The sequence below is a fragment of the Rhea americana genome, unplaced genomic scaffold, assembly GCF_003343005.1.
Source record: "Rhea americana isolate MKP2758 unplaced genomic scaffold, rheAme1 scaffold_200, whole genome shotgun sequence".
NCBI lineage: Eukaryota > Metazoa > Chordata > Aves > Rheiformes > Rheidae > Rhea > Rhea americana.
In genome coordinates, this window is record NW_028186151.1 from 1134293 (window position 1) to 1159930 (window position 25638).

General features: G+C 47.8%; 2 protein-coding genes across 4 annotated transcripts in view; one reads left to right on the top strand and one right to left on the bottom strand.

Annotated features, from left to right (window-relative positions):
- Positions 1-9213: 9213 nt before the first annotated feature.
- Positions 9214-25638, bottom strand: part of VPS8 (VPS8 subunit of CORVET complex) — a 93332-nt gene continuing 76907 nt past the window's right edge. For 2 of the 3 annotated variants that reach the window (XM_085303908.1, XM_085303907.1), the window contains exons 44-45: positions 23925-24005; positions 21669-22479 (exon numbers count right to left, since the gene is read on the bottom strand). In XM_085303908.1, the coding sequence (XP_085160034.1) occupies positions 22330-22479; positions 23925-24005 (231 nt within the window). In that variant the 3' untranslated portion in view covers positions 21669-22329. Of the gene's footprint in view, positions 10162-21668; positions 22480-23924; positions 24006-25638 lie in introns of those variants that run through there. The other variant, XM_085303906.1, reaches the window with a different exon arrangement.
- On the top strand, positions 16957-20202 carry CUNH3orf70 (chromosome unknown C3orf70 homolog). Its single transcript, XM_085303914.1, has one exon. The coding sequence runs from the start codon at positions 17029-17031 to the stop codon at positions 17563-17565; it is 537 nt and encodes a 178-aa protein (XP_085160040.1). The 5' UTR covers positions 16957-17028; the 3' UTR covers positions 17566-20202.

Below are 25638 nucleotides of genomic sequence, written 5' to 3' on the forward strand. Positions count from 1 at the left end.
GAGCCCGCGCTGCTCCGGCTCGGCGCCCGCGGCTCCGCTGCCCGCGTCCGAGGCACCGCGGGCGACCGCGCTGACCCGCTGGCGGCCGGACGGCGTTTAACGAACGGTCGGTTAACGCGCTCCTCGGAGCGCCGGCCGGTGAAGCGGCGGCGCCCCGCTCAGCGTTGCTCTCCGGAGATCCCGGGGCCGGGCGGACGCACCCCCCGGGGAAGGCTTGCTCGGGGCTGCCGCGCCGCCTCCGGGCTCCTGACAGCCCGTTCCGGCAGCCCAAGTCCGCCACTGCCTCTCTTCGCAATTTAAACTCGAATGTGGATTTCCCATCTCCCCCGACTCTCGTTTTTGTAGATTTTGCGTAATGGGGCAGAGGGGCTGCCTAAAAAGCCACCTTTCACTTGGGCAAGAGCTTGGTTTGAATTCAGTGGGTGTTTTAGGAATTTCATTCCCATCTGGGGTTTGTTTGCAATTGGTTTCCGATTAAAGCTGTTGTCAGGACTGTCGCGTTTTCTGGCCGTGCCCGGAAGCGCGCGCTCGGTGGGGGCACAACTGGCCGTGCTAGAAGTTGGTGTCATGGCTGCCTGCTGCAAGGGGATGTCTCTGTTGCTGGCATTTTAGCAGCGCCCCGAATTGTGGCCGAGATACACTCTTCTTTCCCAGAGTTTCTCTGGCCTCAGTTGTTTGTGGCTGGCATCAAGATCTATGGGTGCGTGAGCACTCTGGAGGACAGGGTCAGGCCTCAGAGTGGTGCTGGGAACTGGAGGTACCATCCACAGTCAGTAAGTGATGGCGCTAGGAAGTCAAATGCAGAGCTGGGAACACATGGAGCAGCAGCATCGTGGAGCGGGATCTGGGGATTAGGGTGGATCACGAACTGAATATGCGTCAGCAGCAGGAGGCCTTTGTGGTAGCAAATCCAAAAGCGAAACCCAAGCCTTCACCTGGGGATGCATTAGCAGCAGTGCAAGGCATGCAATTTAATTAGTCTGCTCCACTCAGTAATGATGAAACCAGAATAATGGTTTAGTTTTGAGCATTGCACCTCAAGGCATGAGAGGAAAATTGGGAGGCTCTGCAGGAGGTCCTTGAGGGATCAGAAGTTTACAGAGTATGATCTACGAGGAGGTACAAAAGCAAAGGTGTTGCTGTGGCTGTAAAAGAACTGATGAAGGGAGAGTAGATGGGCTTTGCCATTTGTAAAGGCGGTCCTGAAGAGAAAGTTGCCTTCTAGTCCTTCTCTGCACAGACTTGGAGGATAACCGCATATCACTTGAGCTGTGGTAAGGAAAGTTTAGGTTTGGATATTAGAAAACTTTTTTAACTAGTGAGTGAAGTGAAGCATGGGAATAGGCTACTTAAGAAGGCGAGGAATTGCTTTCACTGAAGGCCTTTGAGGCCAACTTTGAGATACATTTGCCTTGCAAAACTGTAATTTTAAATGAAAGAAGTCTACTGCGTACCTCATTTTTCTTGTTTAATCTCTTGAAAGCATGTTCTCTTCTTGCCCCATTATTTCCTAATGCAAATTTCAGAGCTGCGGATTTCTTTGTATCCTGCTCTTGCAGAATGAGTGGAATTGGACTTAAAAGCGATAAGAATGAGGCCTATAATGGAAAATTATATAGGGGTCAGAGATGTAATTAAACAGCATTGCAAGTAATCCTTCATAAACACAGCGCTGTAACACAGACTTAGGAATCCTCAGAGGGTCCTTGAAAGGGTTTTTCTTTTGACTCGTATTGAGTCGTATTGGGGTGCAGGAAGCTCTATGGCAATTAAAAGGGCCTTAGAAGTCTTATTTTCCATCCTTGTTCAAGGTCCTGGAGAATGTCAACTTATTTAAAGTGCACTTACACGCTGAAAAAGGTCAAAGCCTCAGCACCACTGCAGTCCCTGGCTTATGCTTCTCAGGTGTGTTCAGGATCACCTCTGCTTACTTCGGTGACAGAAGTAATTTAGCATCGCTGAGCCGCTTGGATATAGAAATAATAATTGAGAAAGGACCTAGAGTGAATTCCCCAAAGCCATTTTTGTTGGCATGCTCTGAAGTGAGCAGTACTTTAAGCTTTCTCTCTACCTCCCCTGGCTTTCTGCCTGTAAAATGGCAATAATAGCTGGCAGGCGAGATTGCAGAGACTTCTTAGTATATCCAAACAGCTCCAAGAAGCTCAAGTGCTTTGCACATCTGTATGACTTCTGTGGTTCTGCCTGGAAGCTGATTTCGAGTTGTTTTCAGTCTGTTTGGTGTTTATTAGGGAGCAAAAAATGTACACTATGCAGGGTGCCGGGGGGGTTGGAGGAGGCTGCCCAGGGAAGGGCTGGCGGGGCAGTGTGCATGCGCCGGCGGTGTGACAGGAAAGCCTGGCTCGTCTTGAGTGGCAGTGGTGGCTGCTGGGCCTCTTCTGGCATAGGCAGATGTCAGCTGCCACGCGTGTCCCGGTAGCCACTTCCCCGAGTTGCACTGCGCCCTTCCAGCGTATCCTTGGGTGCCTTCCCCTTGCCATCGTGGCGACTCCCTTTTAGCTGACAGCCTGGTGGGATTTAGATGTGGATCGAGGGCTTCAAATTGCTCAGATGACCTTCTTCCAGAGTTAGCTAAAACCCTGGGCAGTGGGAGGTTCGTAGCGAGGTGCCCGCCTTCCTTCCTTTGGATCTCCGCCGCAGGCCTGATGTGCGCTGCCGCCGGGCGCTGGTCCGGCCGGGAGCCTGCTGGCTGGCTGCGCGGGGTACCCCGCTTGTGTCGGAACGGGTCGGGTGCTTAGGCTTATGTCAGGTGTGAAAGCTGGACTTCAAGTTGGTTTCTAATTTTACTTCCTAAGAATCAGCTCCCTGGAGAAATCTTCGCGCTTGATATGGTTACAAGCCTGGCTTCACCCCATGTCAATGCGAAAATCTGGTATTCTGTTGAAGAAGGACTCTTTTGCAGAGGTTTCTTTTAATAAGAATGCCTTGTGGTATGTTAAATGCCTTGCAAAACACTCAGTATGTTACACTGCAAGTATCAAAAATACATTATGAACAGCGGTCCCACAATACCTGCTTCGCTGTAGTGGTATCGATAGATGGCAACTGCTACTTGTATAAATCTTTCTGTGATTTGGTTGTCTTTTGCTCAGGTTCAGCATTGAGCAAGCAGAACTGTAGCTACTTAAATCCTCTTGCGTGGCTTCTACTGAAGAATTTACGCAGCAAAAAAATTTCAGCTCCATCGCTTTTGCCAGACTCGGCTGTTGGAACTGTTTTATGAGAGAACGGATGGAGCACGGCTGGAAGGTGGGAAGGCCACCTCGGGCGGACAGGAAGGGCAAACGCTGGGACCGGACGTGTAAAACGATTGCGGTTGCAGTCTAGGTTTTAGAAATGCAAATGCTCCCCCTGTCCTTGCGCAGCGGTGTGTAGCAATTGCAAATGTGCCTTGAAATAGCTTCCTGCTCCCTAGTGCGCATCACATAACCGTGGGAGCGGTGCGCCCCGCGGGAGCCACCCCGCGGAGCGGCTGCGCGGGGCGCACCTGAGTCACGTGTGACCCCGACCTGGCCGCTCCTGCAGGAGGTCCGGCAAACTCGACAAGGAACAGAAGGAGCTGCCGCTCCTCAGCCAAAAGGAGAAAATGGATTCAGAGGGCGGATGGCGTGCCTAGAAGGGCACGCGTCTCCTGGGCGGTTTGGGGGAGAACGGCTGCTCTGTCGTCGGCCGCGCCAGCGCAGGTTCGGGGCACGCAGCATCCTGCTGGGCCGGGGAGCCCGCGGTTTCTGTTCTGCCTGCGCAGAGCAAGCTGCGTCACATCCTCGCGCCCGTTTCGCAGGTCCCCCGGCGATGGGCAAGCCGGTCCCAGCTTGGCTCTGCATGGGGTCTCCCCTGCAGTGCTCGGGTTGTGCCAGAGGGTTACTCGGGGTCCCAGCCGCTGACAGAAAATGCTGACAGTCACTGTACCCGTTTCCCTGGGTGTTCCCTGAGCAGATAGCCATTTTTTACATTCTTCTCTATTTCAAACACCAACATTTTTACAATATTTTTAGATGAAAATATTTTTAGATTCATTTTCTGTCCTACAAACCCAACGGAAGCTCTGTGCCGAGGCTACTCCTGATTATTGCCCTTTCTTCAGAGAAAGGGATGCGGTTGTGAGTGTCACTCAGGGTCTCCTGCCTGTCCTCTGTCAACGTGCGTTGGGTGCTGGCGTTCTTCCCCGCTTCGCAGTGATGTGTGCAGCCTGTAAGCAGCTCTGCGCACGCAAGCAGGATCTCTCTGGTGTCCCTCCCCGCTGGAGAGCCGGGAGCTGTCAGCAGGGGCTCAAATTATCAGGCAGGAGCGTCAAACGATCTTTGAAGCCAGGGTAATTATTCCGACCCCCAGTCCGCCTAGGAGAGCCATAAGCTGGCGACCAGCAAGGCAGCCTTTCTCTCCTGGAACACAGCACTGGCAAGGGAGCAAAAATGTTTGTTTGAGGTTTTCAAGTGCACCGTGACAGAGCTTGGGGGTTTAGACAGGAGTAGCGTCTGCCTGCCAGCCCGCTTCTGTTGTGCCCTCCAGCTTCGAGAAACAGTTGTAGCCGTCTACGCAAGCCCCAAATAAGCCCTGGAGTTCTCTGTAGCATCACATACGTTGTAGGTCTCCTAAAGTCCTGAAGAGATGTTGTTCTGGGAGGGTTGGTTGGTTGGTTTTTTGCATTGGTTTTGGTGGGCGAAAGAATCTTTGCCGCATCCAGGACAGAGCAAAAGAGCAGTTGTGTAACGGTGTCTTGTGTGTATCTTGGGTTAGCCTCGCTCCCTTTGATTTGTTGGATAAATGTGAAACAAGGAGTTGTAAAATATTTGTGTTTTAAGTTTTAAAACTGAATATTTGGAGTAGCTTTTTTTTTTTTCTGGAAAAACTCTGCGTAAACAGGAATGCAGCAGTTTGGTAGGAACACTGGGGCTGGGCATTCTCTGAAAAATGGCTTGTCTTGGTGGGAGGATGATTACAAATCCGGGAAGAAATAGGTATTTTGCCTTTTTTTTTCTTTCTCACTTGCTGTGAAAAGGATTTGGATGTCCATCCAGTTTAAGCCAACATGTCTGGAAGAAATGTTTGTGCACAGGCAAGGCATCACACTGAGCACTAGGCAAAACTCACGGAAAGGAAGGTTTTTCAGCTTGTGATATGGAAGCACTTTTAATGAGGATTTGCTGCCTGTGGCTGTGCAGGATCTTCTCTTCACCTGTATTTTGAAGGCCTGATATTCTAGCTTTGTTTCACTAAGCTGTATACAATGGAATGAAGAGCGTCAGCTTATTGTATTCTGAAATGTGACACTAAGGGCAAATAGTCCTCCGCTGGTTTTGTTGTGGGTACACCATTTCAGACCTGGACTGTGTTCTGTTGCTCTGGTTTTAGCTATAATCCCCAAATCACAATATGAATAGACTTAATTCTGTGTCTTGGAGAGAGAACCCAAATATGCAGATTTCATCAAACTCTGGGAACGTCAGTGCCTTTGAAAGAACCTGCTGTCACTCGTTTTGAAATCTTTGCTGTAATGCAGAGTTGCTGTGTTTACAAAGCCCTGGTACCACTTAACAGGAAGAGAGCAAAGGAAAAGCTTTGAATTCAAGTTACTTGCTGTAAGCACATCTTGCAGGGCTAAATCTACAAGTACAGGATTGAAGAGAAATCATTGCACTTCTTTCTCCAAAAGTCCGGAGAAAGGGGAACATGTATCCCAAAACGCTTTCTGTCGGCCAAAAACCGTTGCTTGTCGTGCGTGACAATGAAGCTGTGCTTCGTAATCAGTCCATCCATCTGAGGAGCTTCGTTCACAAGGAATTACGTCTCCTTGCCTGAAGCTCAGCGATCTGCTGGAAGCAGCCTTTGAGACTTGTGGGGGAAGTTGGGGGCACGTTTAGCTCAGTTGGCCGCTAATGCCAAGGTCGTGGGCTCAGTCCCCGCATGGGCCACTCGCTTGAGGGTTGGACTAGATGATCTCCAGAGGTCCCTTCCAACCATACCATTCTATGAAATCTATGAAATAACACCTCTTTCCTGTAGCTGACTGAAGGATTAACGTTCACTCGTTACGTTATCTTCACTCTTCTTGTTACTGCCAGATGTTTTGTGGGTCTTAAACTACAGCTCCTGGTCATATCCTCACACTGCCTGAGTAATGAGATTGTCGTCTTCGTGATCTCCATCCTGCAGGTCTGCAGAGCAGACTGTGCGTTCGGATTTGCTGGCAGCACCAAACAGGGCTTTCAGGTACCCAGCACAGGACCTCAGATTTCCTGAGAGCAGCAGAGCCTTGTGAGTCAGTTCAAGCTGTGCTACCTAACTTAGGTCTGCACACTGGTGAGGTTGTACTAGGACTTTGTGCTTCTGTGAGGGACAAAACCCAACACGCTTCACGAACAAACATCCCGAGATGCGCCAAAATGCTAACTGTGGCGGTGTGGGTTTAGCTGCTGATGGATAGCACAAGCTCACGTTAATGTAAAAATTTAATGACGGTAGGTTGGTTTCCAGGCAGCATGCATGCATATGTATACGTATAAAGTGACCCTCTTTTACTGTGTTGTCATTTTTATTCCAGTGCCTTCAGGAATTTACTTCCATAAGACACAGAGCATGTTTTGCAATGAACTTTGATTCTTGTCCTAAGCAATACTCTTCAAATAGTGACAGATCACAGAATTCAGGAAGTGCAGCTGGTGCAATTTAATGATATTGTTGCCAATAGTTCAGTATATTCACATAGATGGAAGTCAAAAATCTACTGAGAAAGTAAAATACGATTGCTTGGCAACTGGGCCTTGTTTTTAATGTACGTTAATTTAGGCAACTTAACAGTTGGAATTTATATACTACTAATGTTGTAAAGCATTTTTAACAAGAGACATGCATTTATATTCTTTCTTTCACTGGTGGCTCTTAAGCTTGAGGCCCCGCATACCTGCCCTCAAAACTGCTGTTTGGTTGCACCCAGTCCTGAAGCATTTTCCCTGGCCTGGCCCCAGGAAACGCAGTCTCCAGACCAGGGTCGCTGCTGGGCGGTGGCACTGTGCGATGCGATGGCACTCTTCCTCCCCTAGAGGTGGTACTTGGCCTGTGGAGAGCATTGCTGGATCCCAACCCCTCTGAAGGAAGGGCTGGCACCCCGCGTTTTGGACATAAGCAGGGGGAGTTGTCCCTTAAATTCTCCACAAATGTGTTGTTGCAGTAGAGGCTCGTAATAGAAACGCAAGGATTGGCGTGGGTGAAATATGAATGGAAACATGTGTAGGTAAGCACCTGAAGATAAAATAGAACGAGGGTTAAGAGGATGGCCTGAAGGGATAACGAAGGGTATGGTTCCCAGCGCTAAAACTGAGGAGTGTGTTGTTTCTCTCAAGCCCAGAAGGCTTGTGCTCCGAGAATGCTGTAGCACAGATGACTTGTCAGCAGGAGACCCTGTACTCTGACAACAGGAAGGTAGCGACACAGGTACGGTGCATCACACATGCCACTGCTTCTCCTGGTAGCCCACTGGGAAAATGGACTATAGCCATAAAGACGCATATACTCCAAATGAGGAAAAACAGGCCGTGAGCAGCAACCTCAAGCTCGCCCCAAGTATATGTAAGGGTATAACAGATTTATCCAGATGCTAGCTCTGTCATTGCAAACGAAGGAGAAATGCAGAGATAGGACGCGGATTTGTCATTTGCTGTCCCTTGTCCTTCATGCTACACGCACGTGGTTCTAGTCAGACCACTTGGGCGCACGCATCTTGGTGCTTTAGCACGTTTGGGTGTAAGAGCGTGAGTGAATGAAACCTGTGAAAGAACAAGCGTGAGTAGGTAAAATCAGCTTACGTAGGTTTTGCAGGATAAATATCGTCTTTCCCTTCCATGAGGTCTGGCACTGAGTTTTGTGATTTTATTTCCTACACTGCTGGCTGACCGAGGGAGCTGGAGCCAAGAGCCCAGCGACCAGAAGATTTTTCATGGCCTGTTGCAGCGCAGGAAGGGATTGCTGCACATTTCGCTCTGGTGCCAGACTGTAGCCTGTCGTGGTTTGGAGGGTACCTTGCAATGCCCTGGTCCAGCCATGGTCTCTCTACCCATCGGCCAGGGAGGGTGTATTTCAGTGCCTCTCCCAGGGGCATGAACTATCAGGTCTTGGTTGTCAGGCGTGAATTTAAATTCCGGGAGAAAATAAAATTATGCTTTCCCTGAGGCTCTGTAACAGGCACGGGAGAGTTCTTCTGCATCCTTCCTGCAGGATGCAGCAAGCACAGCCTCCTGCCTCAGCTGTCCGTCTGGACCGGACGCTGCCTGCGAGAGTGGCAGAGTGTGGGTCTTGCTTGGACGGTGCAGTCTTTTGGAAAGGACTTTCTCTTCGAGGACATGCGAGTGGCTCTCCTCATGTAACGTTTCCTGGGAAACATTCACATCTCAGGGAGGAGCTCATGGGTGCACCTGCTGCAGAACATACACATACAACATATGTGGCAGGAGATTGTAACTCATCTCTTCCAATGTCTGTGATTTCTCTATGCCAGGAAATGTCTTTGTTCTTTATAGGTAACTTTTGACGCTGATCTGTGGTTACCCTTCGCTGTTAGAGTATCAGTACCCCGGCTGTCTGGATGAAAATGAAGGAATATTGAATCTCAAGTAGAGGTTGCATGAGGATGGTTTTGTAAAATCAATATTTAATGCAAAGCCATATTTTGCTATCTTCCTTAATGATTTTTTTAAAAAAGTCTAGCATGAGCTGGAGGATAAAATTCTTCAGAAAAATGCACCAAAACTGGTGGTTCTCCTCCTTGGGAGGCAGCCTTGCAAAGGGATGTTGGAAGAGAACCATCCTTAGGTTCGGAGTTCAGTCTGCGATCCCCGGCGCTTAGCTGCTGTGCTAAGGGCAAGCTGCGCGTGTGGAGGTGACTGAACCGTCTCCTCAGCTGTCCATGCCTGGCTGTAGTGTCTGTGTGCTCGTAACAGTGTGCGTTTGCGCTGGGACTGCGGTTACTAATACCCGTGATAAATGTAGCCTGAACTCCTGAGCTCCATTCAGAACCCGCATGTGTTGTGTGGTGCTGCTCATTGCCATTTTGGATGGCAATTTTATGTTACCTTTCCATGGTTAGTAAACAAATATGGCCCCTTTAAGAGAATTTATGGCTGCATGAAACATTTCTAGGTCCTCTTGGGTTGTTGTTTTTTAAAATCTGGTACATCAATATAAGAAACAAAAGGAAAGAGCAGGGATGATACAAGGAAGATCCAGGGTTTGTTTGCATTTAATAGTTACCTGCTATAAGTGTAGGCATGCAGAATACCTTGAAATGCTAGACAGCTCACAGCATGTAAAATCATGATCTTTTTTGTATTTAAAACAAATCAAGGTAGAAGAGCATTAAACTACAAATTACGATGAAGAAAAACTTTCTTACTCTTCCCTTCATTCTTGGTTTTCCTGTGAAAAGCTCATGGCTTATCAAGTCAAGGGCTGTCACAGCTGTCTCCATCACTATACAGCAATGACAGGGAACCCCTCTACTTCACATGAGAAAAGAATTGGCACCAGTACAAAATCCCTGTGAATTTGCTGGAGGAGCTACTGTAGAAATTTAGCTAGACCAGTTCTCTCCCGTGCTTGAATGAGATCGGGACCGGGACAGATTTGTTAGTGCTCTGATGTAAGCGCTTCTGTGAAAACGGACTATTTATTTTGCTGTTTGTAACAATATACTTCATCAGGTCTGCTAAAGTTTCTCAGTGTATTTATATGCTGTTAAGGTGACTTTTTGCTTTCTTCTGAGGTGATGCTGGAGTAACTGGGGTTCATCTGCAGTGTTGTCTTTGGACAGTGTATTTCTGTACTCTGGTTGTGTCCTCTGCACTAGGAATGTGTCAGAACAATCTCCAAAACCTTTTGTTTGGAAGAGGTGGAGGACTAAGATACTACTTGTGTTAAGGTGTATATCTCTCTATATTAGGATCCTTCAAAGCTGACAGGCATTTTAATTACAATTTGTTATAGCTACCGACGGTGCTGTTCAGCGCTACCGGAACATTTTCCAGGTATTGTACTGTATAATTGACGGTACCTCAGAGTGTCCTGAAATGCTTCTCTTTCCTCCAGTGGCTCCGTGGCTCCTGTCCCCTGCACATCCCGTGGTGTTTTGCTAGATGTGACGTTCTGGCTATTCTATATGATACAAAGAAATGGAAACAACTGGGTTAGCAGTGGATTGTGGGGTTTTTTGTTGTTTTGTTTTGTTTTACATGTGACATCTGTAAATATACTCCTGGTTTCTCCTTTTATTTGTTCTCCTCCCTCTGCAAAAGCTATTATTGTGCTCTAAGTGAAGCATAATTTGGAGCCAGTGCAGTATTTAGTGAATATTTACGGTTAGACTAATCTCCCTTTGCAATGCTTTTTTTTGTCCCGAGCTAGGCATATCCCTAGAGAAGGAAGGAAAGAGGCAATCGTTTTGTAGTCTGCGGGGCTGAAGAGCACTGGCCCCACTTAGGCAGTCGAATAGGTATCGGGCTCTCAGAGGGCCCTTCTAGCCTGCTGAACTCTTCCCAAAGGCATGAAGCCCTCTGGCTCCCGTGCCCTTCTGCTTTGGCAGTGGCGAAGCAGAACCCGACTCCTCCCTGTGCACGGCAGTGCCTCCTGGCCGGGGCTGATCCCGGGCCAGTCTGTTACGACACAGCTGCCTGCCTCCTATGCCACCTATGCCACCCATGCCACCCACAGCCCTTGCAGGAACTTAGAAAACCACCTGGGTGCTTGACAGCTTATATGTTGTCCTTGGGCTGCTGTGCCAATCCAGGCACCAGCAAACAGCTCCAGCTTGTAGCTGTCACCGTGCGCAAGACAAATGCACTTAGACTTCACAGGGATGCGCATCCAGTCAGCTCTCCCTAAAGAGAAGACTTAGGTCTATTTTGTCACACTGATGGGATGTGAAACAAGCCCCTCTGGAAGACCATTTGGTAGTGGGATATGAAATGGCCCCTCTGGAAGACCATTTGGTAGTTCTCCATCATTTGTTATGAAGCAAGTCGGTGTTTAAGAGAGTGATTGCCAAGTTTTTACCCATGTGCATGGATTTGGAAGAGCCCTCGTGCTGTGAATTCTCCGTGGATTAGCACTGAATGCCTCCGGTTTAATCCACCTTGTATTAAACGTGAATTCTAAACTCAAGTCGTGATTCCAGTTGGTCTGCAAGCCAAATGTTCCTGTGCTACTTGCTTTGCCCTCACTCTTTCAAGGCTGTATGGTATTCAGTTAGAAGTTTGCAGGGTATTTGATGTTGTTCTTTACACTGGGACTGATCTCTCTGCCATGGAAGCTAATTCATTGTATGCTACTAGGTTTACGCTGAGCTTTGGAGCATACTTTTGCTATTTGCTTGTTGAGAAATTTGGCAAGTGATACCATGGTGATATGTAGTGCAAACACTGTTGAGGAAAAAAAGGCCAGCCGAACTTCTAAGCACTGGAAATAGCACGTCTATGTTTTAATGCATTTTGTTTTGCAAAGCTGCCAAGGAAGTTATCAGCTCCACATCCATATTTTAGCGTTTTGTGCCTTGAAGGACTGCAGCTCTGTTGTTTTAATCTGCAGCCGCCTGTATATCAGCTAGTGGAGCTGCAGAAAGTCTCTTCCCTGGCACAGGAGGTTCTCGTGTGGCAGTGGGAGAGGTGGCACAGCAAGCAGGTATTCACCATCTGTATTGCTGACTTAGAGTCCAGGATCCACAAATGAAGATGCACATCTGCCTTTTATCATTTTTCTGAAGCGCAGCGTAATTCATGTTGTTGTTTGTCAAGAAAGTTCTTAAAGTTAGCACGCTGAGAGGGCAAGAACGGAGGATTTGTTATGAGAAATCTCACAGCTGAAAGATGGATTTCTTTTTTTTTAATATGCTGAGCACGTTAACGAATGTCAGAGGTAAACTAGAATGCTGGGACGAGAGGAAGTGGAGAATAAAATGTTTAAACAGCACCTCTGCTTATTTCATGGTTAAGTTATTTTGTATTAGCCACGGAAATTGCTGCTGCGTCTGTTTGGTGAGGATGCATACAGACTGCTCAATTAGCAAAAAATCAGACAGACGTGACCTCGTGGCTTACTTCTAAAGGCTTTTAGTTACTTATTTTTTGGATGCAGAAGGAGATGCTATAATTCAGCTTCCAGTCAATCAACCACATAGTTCTGGTAATCACAGCCTCAAACAGACCACATATATGCATCTGTATATTTATCTATGTGTATATGTGTTCGTGTGTACTTTGGGGGATAAAATATTTTCAAGTTGCTTGAGTTGCTGGCAGGTAGCACTGGAGGAGCAGAGCCAAGGCTTTGGTGAACAGTGCACATCTCTTTTGGCAATAAAATCGTATTTCTGTGACCAGAGAGGCAGGGAGAAGAGTGCTGCCTGGCAGCTTACCTCCTTGTCCGTGCTTTGAATAGTTGCCTCGCAGTTAAGCAGGGGCTTTTGGGTGTTAATTTGCTGTAGGGCTCGTCCTTCAGGCTTGCACAAGAGTGAACTGAATAACGAAGAAATGGAAATGCAATCACCGTTTTCAGTCGTGCACAAAGTGCTTTCCTTGCCAGTGCAGCGTTTGTAGGAGAACACAGCTTTGTGTGCATGCAGCAGCACGAAATGAAGGTCCTGGTAAAGGCTTTGAGTTGGGGCAAATGGTTAAGTGTATCCAACATTCCTACTTCTAAAATCTCTCACTTATCTTGTATTTAATTGTATAATCTGTTAACATATGGCTGTCGTGCAGACTTGCCATGAAAATAATTTTGGCAGAACCTAGTTTCACACATTTCCCATTAAACACTAAGGAGACAAACCATAACTTGTTTCCACTTTTTAGCCTTTTTACAGTGGTGGTAGGACGGTGAAGCTTCTCTGTAGTAACCACTACAGTATTTAAGATCTTCCCAAATGTCTGCAAATGCAGCAAACTGCTTGTCATAGAATTGGAATTTGATTTTTGGATAAAAACCCATGTGTTCAGCACAAGCAGTATTTTTCCATCACAGAATTACTGTCTTCCACCTAGGCAGAAGTGGCAAGTGACCCAGGAAACAACGTGCTCTGCAGTGCCTCGTCTGGCATCTGTATTTGTGCAGAGCACTGTAATTTACTGTAGCATCCGTCAGTGGAGCTCAGCTGCAGAGTTCTCCAGCCGACTTGGTTGTGACACGTCGGCAGTAAATGGCGTGCTAAAATATTGAAAGGAATTCATCAAAATAGGTGATCGAAATACTATTTTATCATGAATTTGTGCCCAATGTTTAAATTCAGCAAAAATATTCCTGTTCATTTCAGTAGGAGATTGATTAGACCAAAATCCACAGTGAAAGAAGTGGGGCTTGTGCTTCCAGGCTCGTTTGCTGTGAGAAGACATCCCTGCCAAACCTTGCAAGCTGTAGTGGGTGGAAGTTGTTATTATTGTTAAATTTCTGCATTTATTTTTCACAAGATGCATGTCATGACTGATGCATTCCCATTCCTTATGTAGAGTAAGGAGCTGTAAACGATGACGTTACATGGCTTTGTCCATGACTCATTCAGACAGACCCCTCTAGAGAGTAGATACTTCTGTGGGCTGATCCTGCCCAAGATAAATGTGGCCCTAAAATTATCTAAAACTTAAAAAAAACAAATTTGCTAAAAAATCCTAAAGGAGTCTAGAATTCAGTTAATGTAGAAAAGGTGGTTCTTCCTAACACACAGGTCTTCTCTGCTACCTAACTTCATGCAGGTTTGTTGGCTTTCTGTCGGGCAGTTTCTACTTTGTCCTGGCAGCACTTGTCCTTGGAACACAAGGAAACGTTCTTGGTTGATCTTGGGACACATAAATCAGCTTGAAAGCTGCAGTTAACAAAGTAGTCACTGTTTTCTTCTACCCTGAAATTAGTGCCAGCAGGGCAGTTTTGAAACACGTGCGGAGCGTTACCACATGCCGCTGCAACGGTGACCGAAAGCTGAGCTCCCAGGTAGCACTTCATCTCCCCCTACCCCTGCCCTGGGACCTTTGAAAACCAAAAAGTCTTTGGTTTTCAGTGCAAAGAGAAGAGGGCTTCAAATAGAGTCGAAGTTGGACCGTAGACAGGGCCTTGCCTTTCCGTGTGCGTGCAAAGGCAATCTTCTGTTTTCCTAAATCCGATGCAGAGGCTGCAGATGCAAACAACAGCTTGCAGTTCGAACTGTTGTATTCTCTAGGTCCAGTTTGCTAGGGAAAGTGGATTTCTGCTTCTGTCAGGAACGGGGAGAAAAAGCTTGTGAAATGCATATGTTTCCTCCACGTAAAGGTTTGCCAGTGTTTTTCTTCTTTGACTGCCTGCTTTAAAAAAAGTTAAAGGGAATGAACGATTTATCTAATTTTTATCTGTGCTGTAAGCTACGTTGGCTTAAATTCCCTACTCTTCCTCTCCCATGATCCTTCCACCTCTCTGCCAGCACATGTGGTAGCTATTAAAAAAAAAAGGGGGGGGGTTTGGTTTTTTCCTTTTCTTAAACTAGGGCCTTCCTTGTGCATTTTAGATAGAAGTGGCAAAAAATAACAATTGAAATTTCTCTCTAGTATCTGTTCCACATCTTTTGGTTGCCAATGGAACAGAAAAACATACAGAAGTGCCCTAAGTATATGAATAACTACAGCCTTTGGGTTTCAGACTAGGGGCTGCTGACCCCGTAGATGCTGCGTTTCAGTTGATGCCAGTTGAATTTTACTGGACCTCGTTCCAGCCAGCAGCTTGCCAACCAGTCATTTGGTTGTGTTGCTTTGCAAGACAGTAACATATTCAACGCTCGCTAATTTGAAAGAAGGATTTGTGGGGAACAACTGTTTCAGCAGGAAGCCATAAGCTGCTGCGGTTAAGGTGGGTTGCGAGGACAGGCTCTGCCTGCCTGTCCCAGAGAGCTTCCCAGAGCCACTGCGAGCGTCGGGCAAGATTTGAAAAATGCATGAGAGACCACATCCCTCAGCGACCGCCAGAATGGAAACGCGGCGGCTGCTGCTCCGAAGGGCCCTAAAGGAATAAGAGCTCTGTTCTGCTGGTGATTAAATTGTTCAGCTGTTTGATGCTGGGCACTTAATTCCTCTGAGTCATGGCAAGTTTAGAGGGTGTTGAAACTAGACCTTGAGATCTTAAAAAAGATGGCAAAGGGAGAAGATGCCTTTGTATTTTCTGAATGCTGTCGAGCCGTAATCAAATGGGAGAAAGAGAGAAAAAAAAAACCTTCCTGGTATGTTCTAATTTCACTGAGCTTTTCCAATGACTCTAAATGTCAATACACAGATTCCAGGGGAAAAAAAATGCTTGAAGAAGTATTCAGTGAAGCTGGACACAAAACGCTTTTCCTTCTGCCCACTTATTGCAGCCTTCCTGCTTTCTCTTTCTGCCTCTGTCTGGCTGCTCTCTCCTGCGGTACGACGAAGGCGTGTTTTTCTTTTCAGCGCGTGTCTAGCGTTCGCTCCTCTGATCCTGCTCGCTGCCTTTGCTGTCCTTGGCTTGTGCCTCTCCCGCGCTGCAATGATCCCTCGCGCTCTGCCTCTCCGCTCTGCGGTGTTGCCTCTCTTCTCCCTCCCCTTTGAGGGTCAGGGCTTGGGAAGGTTAGCTGAGGAGCGCAGACTACTTTCCTTGGAGCCGTGTTTCCCTCGCAGTACCAACGGGCACTGCAGGATGGGAAGAGCCTTCTCCCGTGCTTGTGGGTTCCCCCGGTGACCTCCTCGGGCCTGCTGGCAACGCACAGTTTTTATGGGGCGTCTGGGTGCTTGCGGAGCGACTGAATCCCGCCGCAGAGGCTGCTAAAGCTGCGGGAGATGGCATGAACGCGGCCCGTTGCTGGTGCTCTCGGTACATGGTTGGGGCACTGACCGTGCCACTGGCTGGGGATTTGTTGCAGTCAGAGCAGTTTGCCTTGTCTGGGAAAGGTTTTCAGCTGGAGGGTAGGATTTCCTATCAAAAGGATGGGGAAGAGAGATCTTCCTCAGGGAGAAGAAAGCCCTTCCCTCCCATCTCTGGTCCACAGTCCTCCTTGGGTGGAAAACAATGTCTTTCAGCAGGTGACCAGTGCTCTGATTTTCTGGAGGAGTCGGTACTTCGGGGGCTGATGAGCAAGAGAAGAGTAGCACCCCCCTCAGAGCTGCAGGCACAACGGGTGGCAGACGCATCTCCACATCGCAGCAGCACCTGAGTCATGAACCCACCAAGAACTTCGGTGGCTTTCTACTCTTTACCTGGAAAGCTTCAAGCTGCAAAACACTTCTCCACTGCTTTGATACTTTTTCTGCCTTTGCAAAGCAGCATTTGCAGTATTTATCCCTCCTGCATCATAACTCTTCTGAGAGCCCCACTACTTGCAAGTCTTCTGGAAATTCATGCTTTCATAGTTTATGAATCCCTAGGGGGACTTGAATCTTTCGGAGACTTCATGCAAATAAAATGTAGCATTTTACATTCTTTGGCGTAGCCTCAGGTTGCTCAGTTTTTCCTAACAAAGTACTGATTTTCTGCTCTTTATTCCTTTTTTTAGTAGAGACTTTCAGTTGTGCTCTTTGATTCACACTTGGTGTTCTCTATATAGCCAACATAATCCTATTTTCTTATTACTTAACCAGATAATCAAAATGTCAAAGGCATTTCTATGGCTTGGGAATGCCCTTATTTTTTGCCTTAAAATTCCAATTGCAATCATGTCTGAATCTCCTAGTTTATAATACAGAATAAAACCCTATTCAGTGTCTAGAAATAAGAACATGGAAATATACACAGGGATACTCATTGTAATGTGAAATAATAACTTAAATCATTTTAGCAAAGTCCTGAAGTAGAACCGGTCAATGTTTAGGGAGGAAAAGGAAGGAAAAAAAAAAAAAAAAAAAAAAAAGTCTTCTGCATGTCTTTGCAGTCTGCTTTCCCATAGAAAGCTAGTTGTTATTAACCACTTTGGGTAAGCACCGTGTTATCTTTTTGACCAAAAGATAAGTCTTTAAATACTGCTTTTCTGTTTTCCCCCCAGGCAAATATGTCTATCAGCCCATGACACCCGTAGAGCAGCTTCCCAGCACCGAAATACCAGTTCGTCCTCGGGAGTCTACAAACACGATCCAGATCTCCGTTTCCCTCACCGAACACTTTTTGAAGTTTGCGCCTGTCTTCCAGCCCCCTCTGCCCCCCGATTCCCCGCAGTTCTGCACGATCGCGGACCTCTTCATTGACAATTACCGAGTGAAGTGCATCAACGGGAAGATGTGCTACGTGCAGAGGCAGCCTCCGCCGGTGCCCCACAAGGTAAAGCCCGAGGAGGTCCCTGTTCGCAATGCCTTAAGCACAAGAGAGAGCAATACACCAAAACCAGATCACTGCTCGTCCCCTTCCAGCTCGGAGGACTCTGGGATCAACGCGGTGGGGGTTCACTACATGGAGTCGTGTGATGAGGACACGGAGGGGGGCGCAGAGCTAAGTTCTGAAGAAGATTACAGCCCCGATAGCAGCTGGGAGCCAGATGAATGCCCACTGCTGTCACCCTCGCAGGGCGAAATGGAAGTCATTGAGACTATAGAAACCACTGTGTGATCCAGCCAGGGGGAAGCAGATCAGTCCAGCTCCCACTCAGTAATGTTGCTTTTGTAGTATTTATATTTTCTGTTTTTCTGACAATCCCGTTTTTCCAGTACACTTGATTTTTCAGATTCCTCATGGGAGCGCGGTCACGGGACTTGCATACTGGTGAGCTAGCAGCAACCTGAGCAATTTTTACATGTTCTCGGCCCGATCAAATCTCCCATGTCTGCACATAAGATAGTGATAAATTGTAAGACTTTTATAGCTGAACAAGGCCCTTTTCTTGGTCTGGGTTACATCATATACTATTATTCATATGAAGATGTGCCACCCGTGGCATTTTCATCCATCAGGCTGTTTGCAGCGGGCTTTCAAAGCACAGAGGGTAAGCTGGTGCAGCACGCCTGCGAGCAGCAAAACCAAGTTGTCCTTATTCTTTCACGTACACAGCTGTGTGAGGTGCGGAGACAGGAGGCTCTGTCCTTGCGCCTTGTCCGTCCCTTTCTCTAGGGCTGGGTGCGACCCATCTCGAATGCTCTTGGCACCACTCTTCCAGCGGGTTGGTATGGCAGGCTAGAGAATGCACAAAGTGCCTCCAACTTTTCTCCAGGCTATGCACCAAGCATCTGCTGAGGTGGGTCAGGCTCTGAAATCTACTGAAAAGGCAACTTTTGCTCCCGAGGTTAATCGCTTGCCCGGAGCCAGGCAGTCCCTTCTCGACACAGGTCTTGGAAGGGGATCTGGCTTTTGTAGCTCAGCAGGAGGGGGAGCAGGTAGAGAGGAAGTAGCACAGCAGTCTAACCAATACCATTCTAGACCGAGGTGTAAAATGAGAGGTGAAAGGCAGGGACTACCTCCAAAAATGCAAAATCAGCCCTCAGCTTTACCCGCTGCTTCCCCCTGTGCTGCGCGCTCAGCACTGAGTGGCCTCAGGGCCTGTGTTTGCCTGAAGAATAGCGAGTTGGAAAACGAAACAAAACCGCCGTTCTTCAGCCACACCACGGTGTTGGCAGAGCCTGGGACAGCGTGGCGGTGGGGCTCATCAAAATACAGCCCAAGGTCATAACAAGTGGGAAAGCAAGCCTTGGCTTTGCTCTCCTTTTCATCCAGTTCGGCGCTGGCTTCTAAACGAGATTTTCCTTAAATAGCTGGAAACATAAGAGCTGCTTTGCTGGTGGCTTTGTTTCAGTTACGCTTGATGAAACAAAAATGTCTTTCTCAGAGGATTTCAGTCAGCTTGAATCAGTTGGAGTCAGTAATAACTGTGTTTTCAACAGTATTACTGAATTTCTTTGTGTATTTACTGTTTACGTTTCAAAAGTCATTGGTGAATATAAGGCTGTATAAACGTGTACAGTTTAGTGACTGATCCTAGATTGTAGTCTGTGTTACAGAATGGCTCATCTCTCTCACTGTATCCTGACAACGTATTACTAATTTTATACACTTTGTAATCAGTACCTTTAGAAAATGTTTAGATAACAGTGTGCGTGTGTGTGCGCGCATGCACATGCGCGTGTGCTAGGAATTTAACATAAACGGTTATGAAGTAATCCTGTACTTTTTAGACTAACACTTTCAGACAAAAATAATAGGTTTTATAGTTTTGATGACTTATATAAAAAGTGCAATGCTTGTTAAGTGAGGAATTTGGGCCATTGCATGAACAGATAACATTCTCACAAGGCACTTAAAAAGTATTCTGTTGTTCTGAGGGCATTTAAATGAAAGCCGTAGTAAACACTCAATAGGATTTATTTATTTTTTAAGGGTGGGGGTTGTCTTTCTTGGTTAATCAAAGTTTCTAACAATGTTTTACTGTCCTTTGACCAGACACATTTCATAGGTAGAAGAAAACATTATGTATAAACCTACAGCATTTACTCATATTTAACCTTTCACTTGTAACCTGAGGGGAGAGCTGCAAACGCTCGCTCCTGTGCCTGGCCTGCCCGAGCTTTCTACCCGGAGGAGGCTTTTCCTGGGCGCACGGGGGGACAGGCAGATGCATCCTCTCAGGAACTAACGGCAGCGGGGCCCTTCCGCAGAGGCCGGGGGGCTGCCACCCGCTGTCGAGCGTGGGGTGCCAAGCACAGGAAGGGGCATTTGGACCCTCTTACTTGGCAAGAGCGAGCAAGCAAGCAGGGCCTGCTCCTCCCGCTCTTGGGGGGCACCTGCTGGGAGCGTAGTGAGAAATCAGTTGGGCGGCTATGCCCAAGACTTACCCTAAGATCCTGTGGTCTTGCAGCTCCATATCACTGTTGTCAAGATACATTCTTTTTTAACTGTAAGTAATTAGCAATATTCACAAGCTGTGAGTATCTCCTACCAGGATTTGTTCAGATGTCTTAAGCACAATAAGCTGCCTCTCCCTTACGTTGTACCTGTAAAACTTCAGTGGAGCAGCCTGGTGTGGGACAGGGCTAGTTCTGGGAAGTGTTTTAGCAGCCAACACTGTGTCACCTTTCTCACAAAGCTCGTATCACTCGCCCTAGTTCGGAAACACGGTCCTCACAGAAATGGGATTTCTTTTCTTTGCACAAACACGGGTAAAGGTCTGCTGTAAAAGACTTGCCCTGAGCTAGCGGCTCCACTCTGCCAGGGAGAGGTGTGTATGTTTCTTCTTTAATAAAATACTAAACAACTGAATCTTTGCTTATCCTAAGTAACTGTGTATTTTCTGTACTACAGTGAAGCATTTTGAGCTTTCCAGCAAAGGAAGCATTATTTACAGCTTCAGATGGCATCAGCCGAACCATCCACCCAGTGCTATGGATAGAAATGCAGTAACCTAGTGGAGCACACCAGGGCTGGCCCTGCTGGGTTCACGGACTTCATGATTACTGGGGTTGGTGTGCAAACTCACAGCTCAGGTTCTGATTTGACTCTAAAAGGATGAGCTGCCCATGTTGCATGGAGGATGTTGGGAAAAGAGCTACAAGACCAGGCTGACATCTGGAAGAGCTTAGCTATCTTTAGTCCCTTGACTTACCTCTGGCCAGGTGCACATGGCAACTGCAGGCTAGAAACATCACTCTGGGGCTGTTTTGGGTGCTGGGTAGTCCTTAATGCTAGTGAGGAAAAAGGTGAACACACCAGGCACACCGTGCCCCACAGTCCATGGCTCTGGCACTGCTCCTCAGACCAACAGACTTCTGCATGGCAGCTGGTGCTTCTGCTTTTCTTGGGGGCAGCAGTGTTGTCCCCATAATTCCTTCCATCCAGTGTAAGCTCTGCCTGGATGAGCCAGGTTACTCTGTTAGTTCTGCACAAATGAAAAGCAATATCTGCAAGCTGCTGTGCTAGTCCTGCCCACAGCACTGGCTTTGGGACCAGTTTGGAAAAGAGGGGAGGCAACTGGACCAAGCTGAAAGGTATTTTGAAGAGCTTTTTGCAGCTCATCAGGGTGCTAGCTGGGACCCTGAGGGTATCATACCCCCAAACACTCAAGAGTTAGTGCCAAAACGAATGGGGGAAGACATGAGATAATAATTACCAAACCAGTAGCACACACTGTTACGGCAGCTCTGGACTGCGTTCACAAGCCAGGGATGACATTACAGAAACGTTAGTCACTGTTGCTATTAGGTTGCAGTTCTACAAGTGCAGTCAGATAAAGGTACTAGACTGGGAAGAACATAGTGAGTCTTGCTCTTTGGCACTCCCCAGTTTGGTGTTGTGAAACACTGGGTTAACCTCAGTACTGGCAAACTTCTTTGACCATCAGTGCCAATCATGTCAGTCCTCTCCACCTTGCAGCCCTCAAGGGCCTGCAAAGCCCTGCGGATGATCTGGACTGTGCTGAACCATCCTGCTGCCCTTTTGGACCAGCAGCAGTGCAAAAAGCAAAAGCCAAAGCTTCCAAAAAGGGCTTGTAGGTTTTGTTTTGTGGCTGGTGGCTCATATGCCACCTTTACACATATGCATCCCTGCAGGTACTAGCATGTGTATAACCATGGGAGGAAGGAGGAGGTTTGTGCTTCACCCACAGGGACCAGACACAGCCCTTTGCTACGAGCATTCAGTGGCAATAGTACTAAAAAATGGCAGCCAGCAATGCTGCCAGACCGCCAGCCCTCTCACCACTCCCTTTGCCCACAACTCATACAGCCAAATTCAGCCAAGGGTGTTTTTTAATGGAAGTTCATAGGAGCACACTGCGCCCCGGTTAGTTTGCTCACACGTGTATCATTTTCTTGCATTCTTCAGTCTTTTCCAGGTCCACCCATTCTGTGCCATCAAACCACCCATGGCTCTGTCTGTAAGGCAGTGGGCCAGGCCTTGGCAAAATGACAGCTTTTACTAGTGCTAAAATTAATGCTCAAGTGTGGTACTCATCAGCAACCGCAACACAGCACCTTGAGACATACAGGTGCTGGGCATACACAGGCCGCATTCCTCCAGCCTAAGGAACAGTCTCCAGTTATTTGGCAAAGTTACCCCTGCTGCCATTAGCCTCAGGGTTAGTGCAGATACCCACAATGCTGCACACTGCTTCAGCAAGCCAGGATTTTGACACCAGAGTCTACGACTTCCAGTCGCACCAGGCATTCTGCAGCTGTCAATCTGTACAGTAAGAAGCAGCAGCAGAACTAGAAAATTACCTGCAGCCGCTGCTGCCCAGAACTGCCCAACAAGACCCAACACATAAAAGGGTTCTGGGAAAGGAGCAGAGGAAGAGGGGAAGAAGTTCGGCGTCATCATGGAGAAGCTTCCCTGCACCAAGGCCCAAAACCAACCGTGGTTCCCTGCAGCCAGGGCGGGAGGCCAGAAGCTCTAGTCTTCAGCAAGCGGAGGAGGGGCCAGATGGAGCTGGAAATTCTCATTCTGGAAGACACTGCTTGTGGCAGGGTCACCGTGGGAAACGCTGAGCAGTCCGTGCTTTTCACCGCCATGATTGCGAGACAGCTCAGTCAGAAGAGCTAACTGCAAGACAAAATGCACATAGCTCACCACCCTGCCCAGAAGCATTTAATGTAAAATAGAGAAAGACCTGGAGAGCTCACATGGAGCTCACCTTCTTCCCGCAGCAATTAGAAAAACCTTAACATATGCAAAGGAGAGGAAATGCTGTGTGCAGTAGGCTCACAGCGCTCACTGCACAGGGCAATCCTGATCTAAAAAGCTTCCCAAGTTTCTCTGGGTTGTTTCTGAATTACAAGAGTAAAAAATATACCCTGAAAGAGCTGAAGAGCTACACTAACAACTGCAGCCAGTACAGGCAGGGGGCACAAGGATGACACAGGAACAGTAGGAGCTATGCTCTCCTTGGGACAAGCCGTGCTGCCTGGGCAGGATGGAGGGACAGCTGGAGGGGGGCCCTCCATGCAAACACAGAAGCCGCATGGTGTCTAGGAGAAAAATTATTTACAAATGTAAAAAGAACTTGAGCAAAGTCTGAGAAAACATAGCAACTTCTCTGAATGGAGTCCAGGGATCTTGGCTGCACTGGCAGTCAGCAGCGGACATGCTTCGGCCCAGCTGACCTTTCCCTACCTTTTGCTGTTGGTGCATATAACCACGCATGGGCATTCGTTCCTGCTGTCCTCCATCTGCCTGCTTGGTCCCAGAGCCACTGATGCCCCTCACCTCCAGCCTGACTGCTGCTAGGTGACCAGGAGAGCACCAGCAGGCAGACATGCCTCCAGGCTGGGCTGAAGGTGCTGCTGTATTAATCCTCAATCATCTTGGTGGAGAGAGACACCAGAGAAGTATGTGCTGAGAAAGCACCACCCTGCTACAGCTTCCCTCTGAACGCAGTGACGGCCCACGTTAGCCTTGCACCCAGCACTCTGCTACGGACCTGCCTGCAACAGCATCTTCCTCTTCTCTCACCTGTTTTACTCTTGTTTACTGTATAATTTATATTCCCCTAAAATCATGTTTGTATGTTGCAAAGACTGCAAATAACAGGGACTACATCCTCCCAGGCCCTCTCTGAAGGGTGCCAACCCTCCACCCCCCATAGCACAGGCTAGTGGCACATCACAGCCTCTTCACACAGAGCAAAGCAGCAGCAAAGCCATCAGCAGGCTGTCTGGGGAAGCTGTAAAAACAGCAAAAAGGTTTCTGGGAAAAAATATCTGTTTTTATTTTTTTGCCCTACTACGAGCACCTTTCAGGCTCAGCCTTGGAGAGCCAGAGGCATTTCCACTCTTTTACTGCCAGTGAATTCTCCCAGCTCTGTTAGAGGCCAGAAGCAGTGTGGCTGCCTTATGATGTGACACAGCCAGCTCTGCGCAGAGTAAATTGCCAGCACTGAAAAAAATCCCAAGAAAAATGTCAAATTTCTAGTTCTAGTATCTGGCCTGGCATTAAGTAAAATTGCCTTTATCAAATTTAAAGCCAAAAGGAAAACAAGTGGTACGTACTCTAGAGGTTCCTCGGTTGAGCCGACAGAGTTGATCGAAAGCTTGGATTTGCTGAGGATCCAGCGGAGACTCTGAACCTGCCTGATAAAGAGAGTAAGAAGGTTACAAAAACAACATACAAGATTAAGTAAGAGTCAAGTTCCTGCTCCTGATCGGGTGCCTGGAGCAGCCAGTGTGCAGCCTGCTAAGAGGGAAAAAAGAACATCTTTCCTCTGGCTTAAGTCACTCTTCTGCACACTCGGTAGGGAAGGGAAAACTCTCCCCTGTAACCAGCCGGGAAGGGAAGTGATGAGGCTCCCCAGGTGAGCAGTCTCTCCTGGGCTCGTCTCCGGGGCAGCAGCTCGGCTTCCCTCGCTACTCTTCCCCATGATTTCTGGATCGTCCCCCAGGCTCCACTCAGTCTCCCTGCTGGCTTATGACATAGTGCTGATTGCACATGCTGTGATCAGGCACAGATGGCTCATGGCTATTATTGGGGAATGCTTACTATTTAAATTACTATTATCTACTAATATTAATCTCCTAAGGTCTAAAATTATAAACTAAACGCTAGGAAATGAGGGTGAAAAGGTGGCGGGGGGGGGGGAGGAAGGGAGAAAGGGCGATTCACACATCGGTGGCAATCGCATCCCGGGAGAAACTGGGCACAACAGACATAGCAGTATTGCCCAGCGCTTTCAGCAGTGGCAGGCGGGAGGCACCCTGGATAAGAGGGTAAAAGCACCACCCCAGCAGCTCAGGGGTGGTCACAGAGTTGCAAGTGAAAGGCAGCAGAATTGCAAAGAGAAGGTCCTTAGCATCACAAAGGTTAAAGCACTGTGCAGCAAAAGCCTTACTGCAACAAGGGCTGGCTACAAAGCGCTTTAAAAGGCAGCATTTAAATACGCCAGGGAGGGAGGATACAGTATCACACTCTTGTAGGTTTGATCCATTTTATCACATCACAATATTTCTATTTTGAATGTTTCTGCTCATATTCCAAAACAAAAGCATCATGAAGAAACTGCAACAGGAGCCAGGGAGAACAGCCTCACTCATAAGCAGCAATCTGGCATCTGCTGTCTCTGGGGATCTATTTTTAAGGGAACACTCAATATTTGTTCTTAGATATTTTCTCAAAAAAAAATCATTTCCCATGGGCTGTTAACCCAAAATGTTACAATCCAATGACAAGTGGTTGCTTATTGAATTCAAATTCACCTTAACTCTCTTTGGCAGTGGGTCAAGCCCAGTTATAAGACCTGGTATCACTGCCTTCGAGGAGCGCGGCCAACGACAACGAAGAATGAAATCCTGCCCTTGCGAATGCAATAGGAGTTCCAGCCCCAGCTCGGGGTTAGCGTCACCTCCTTTTGGGGTGGTCGAGCAGGTCAGCAGGTCGTGGCAAGCACCCTGGAAAGCACGCCGAGCTCAGGCACGTTGCTTAGGTCGTTAGCCGTGTCACCAACAGCTCACCGGGCTGGTGGTCGCAGCCCGCGAGCTGCCCAGGTGGGCCTGGATTAGAGCTCCGGCTTCGCGGCCCCAGGGGAGCCCCCATGCCCCCGCAACACGAAGGGCCCTTTGGGCAGTGCCCGGGGACGGAGGCTTTTTACCGGAGATCCCGTCACCTTAGCCGTTGACTCAATTTTCAATCACTGCCCAAGGGAAGAGGGAAACTGCACTGGCAACTGTGCAACGAAAATTGCTTTCGAGATGTTCAAACAGTCTGAGAGAA

Bases quoted from the DNA above. Each gene is read 5' to 3' on its own strand.
- CUNH3orf70 (XM_085303914.1), top strand. From the start codon at position 17,029: ATGACACCCGTAGAGCAGCTTCCCAGCACCGAAATACCAGTTCGTCCT.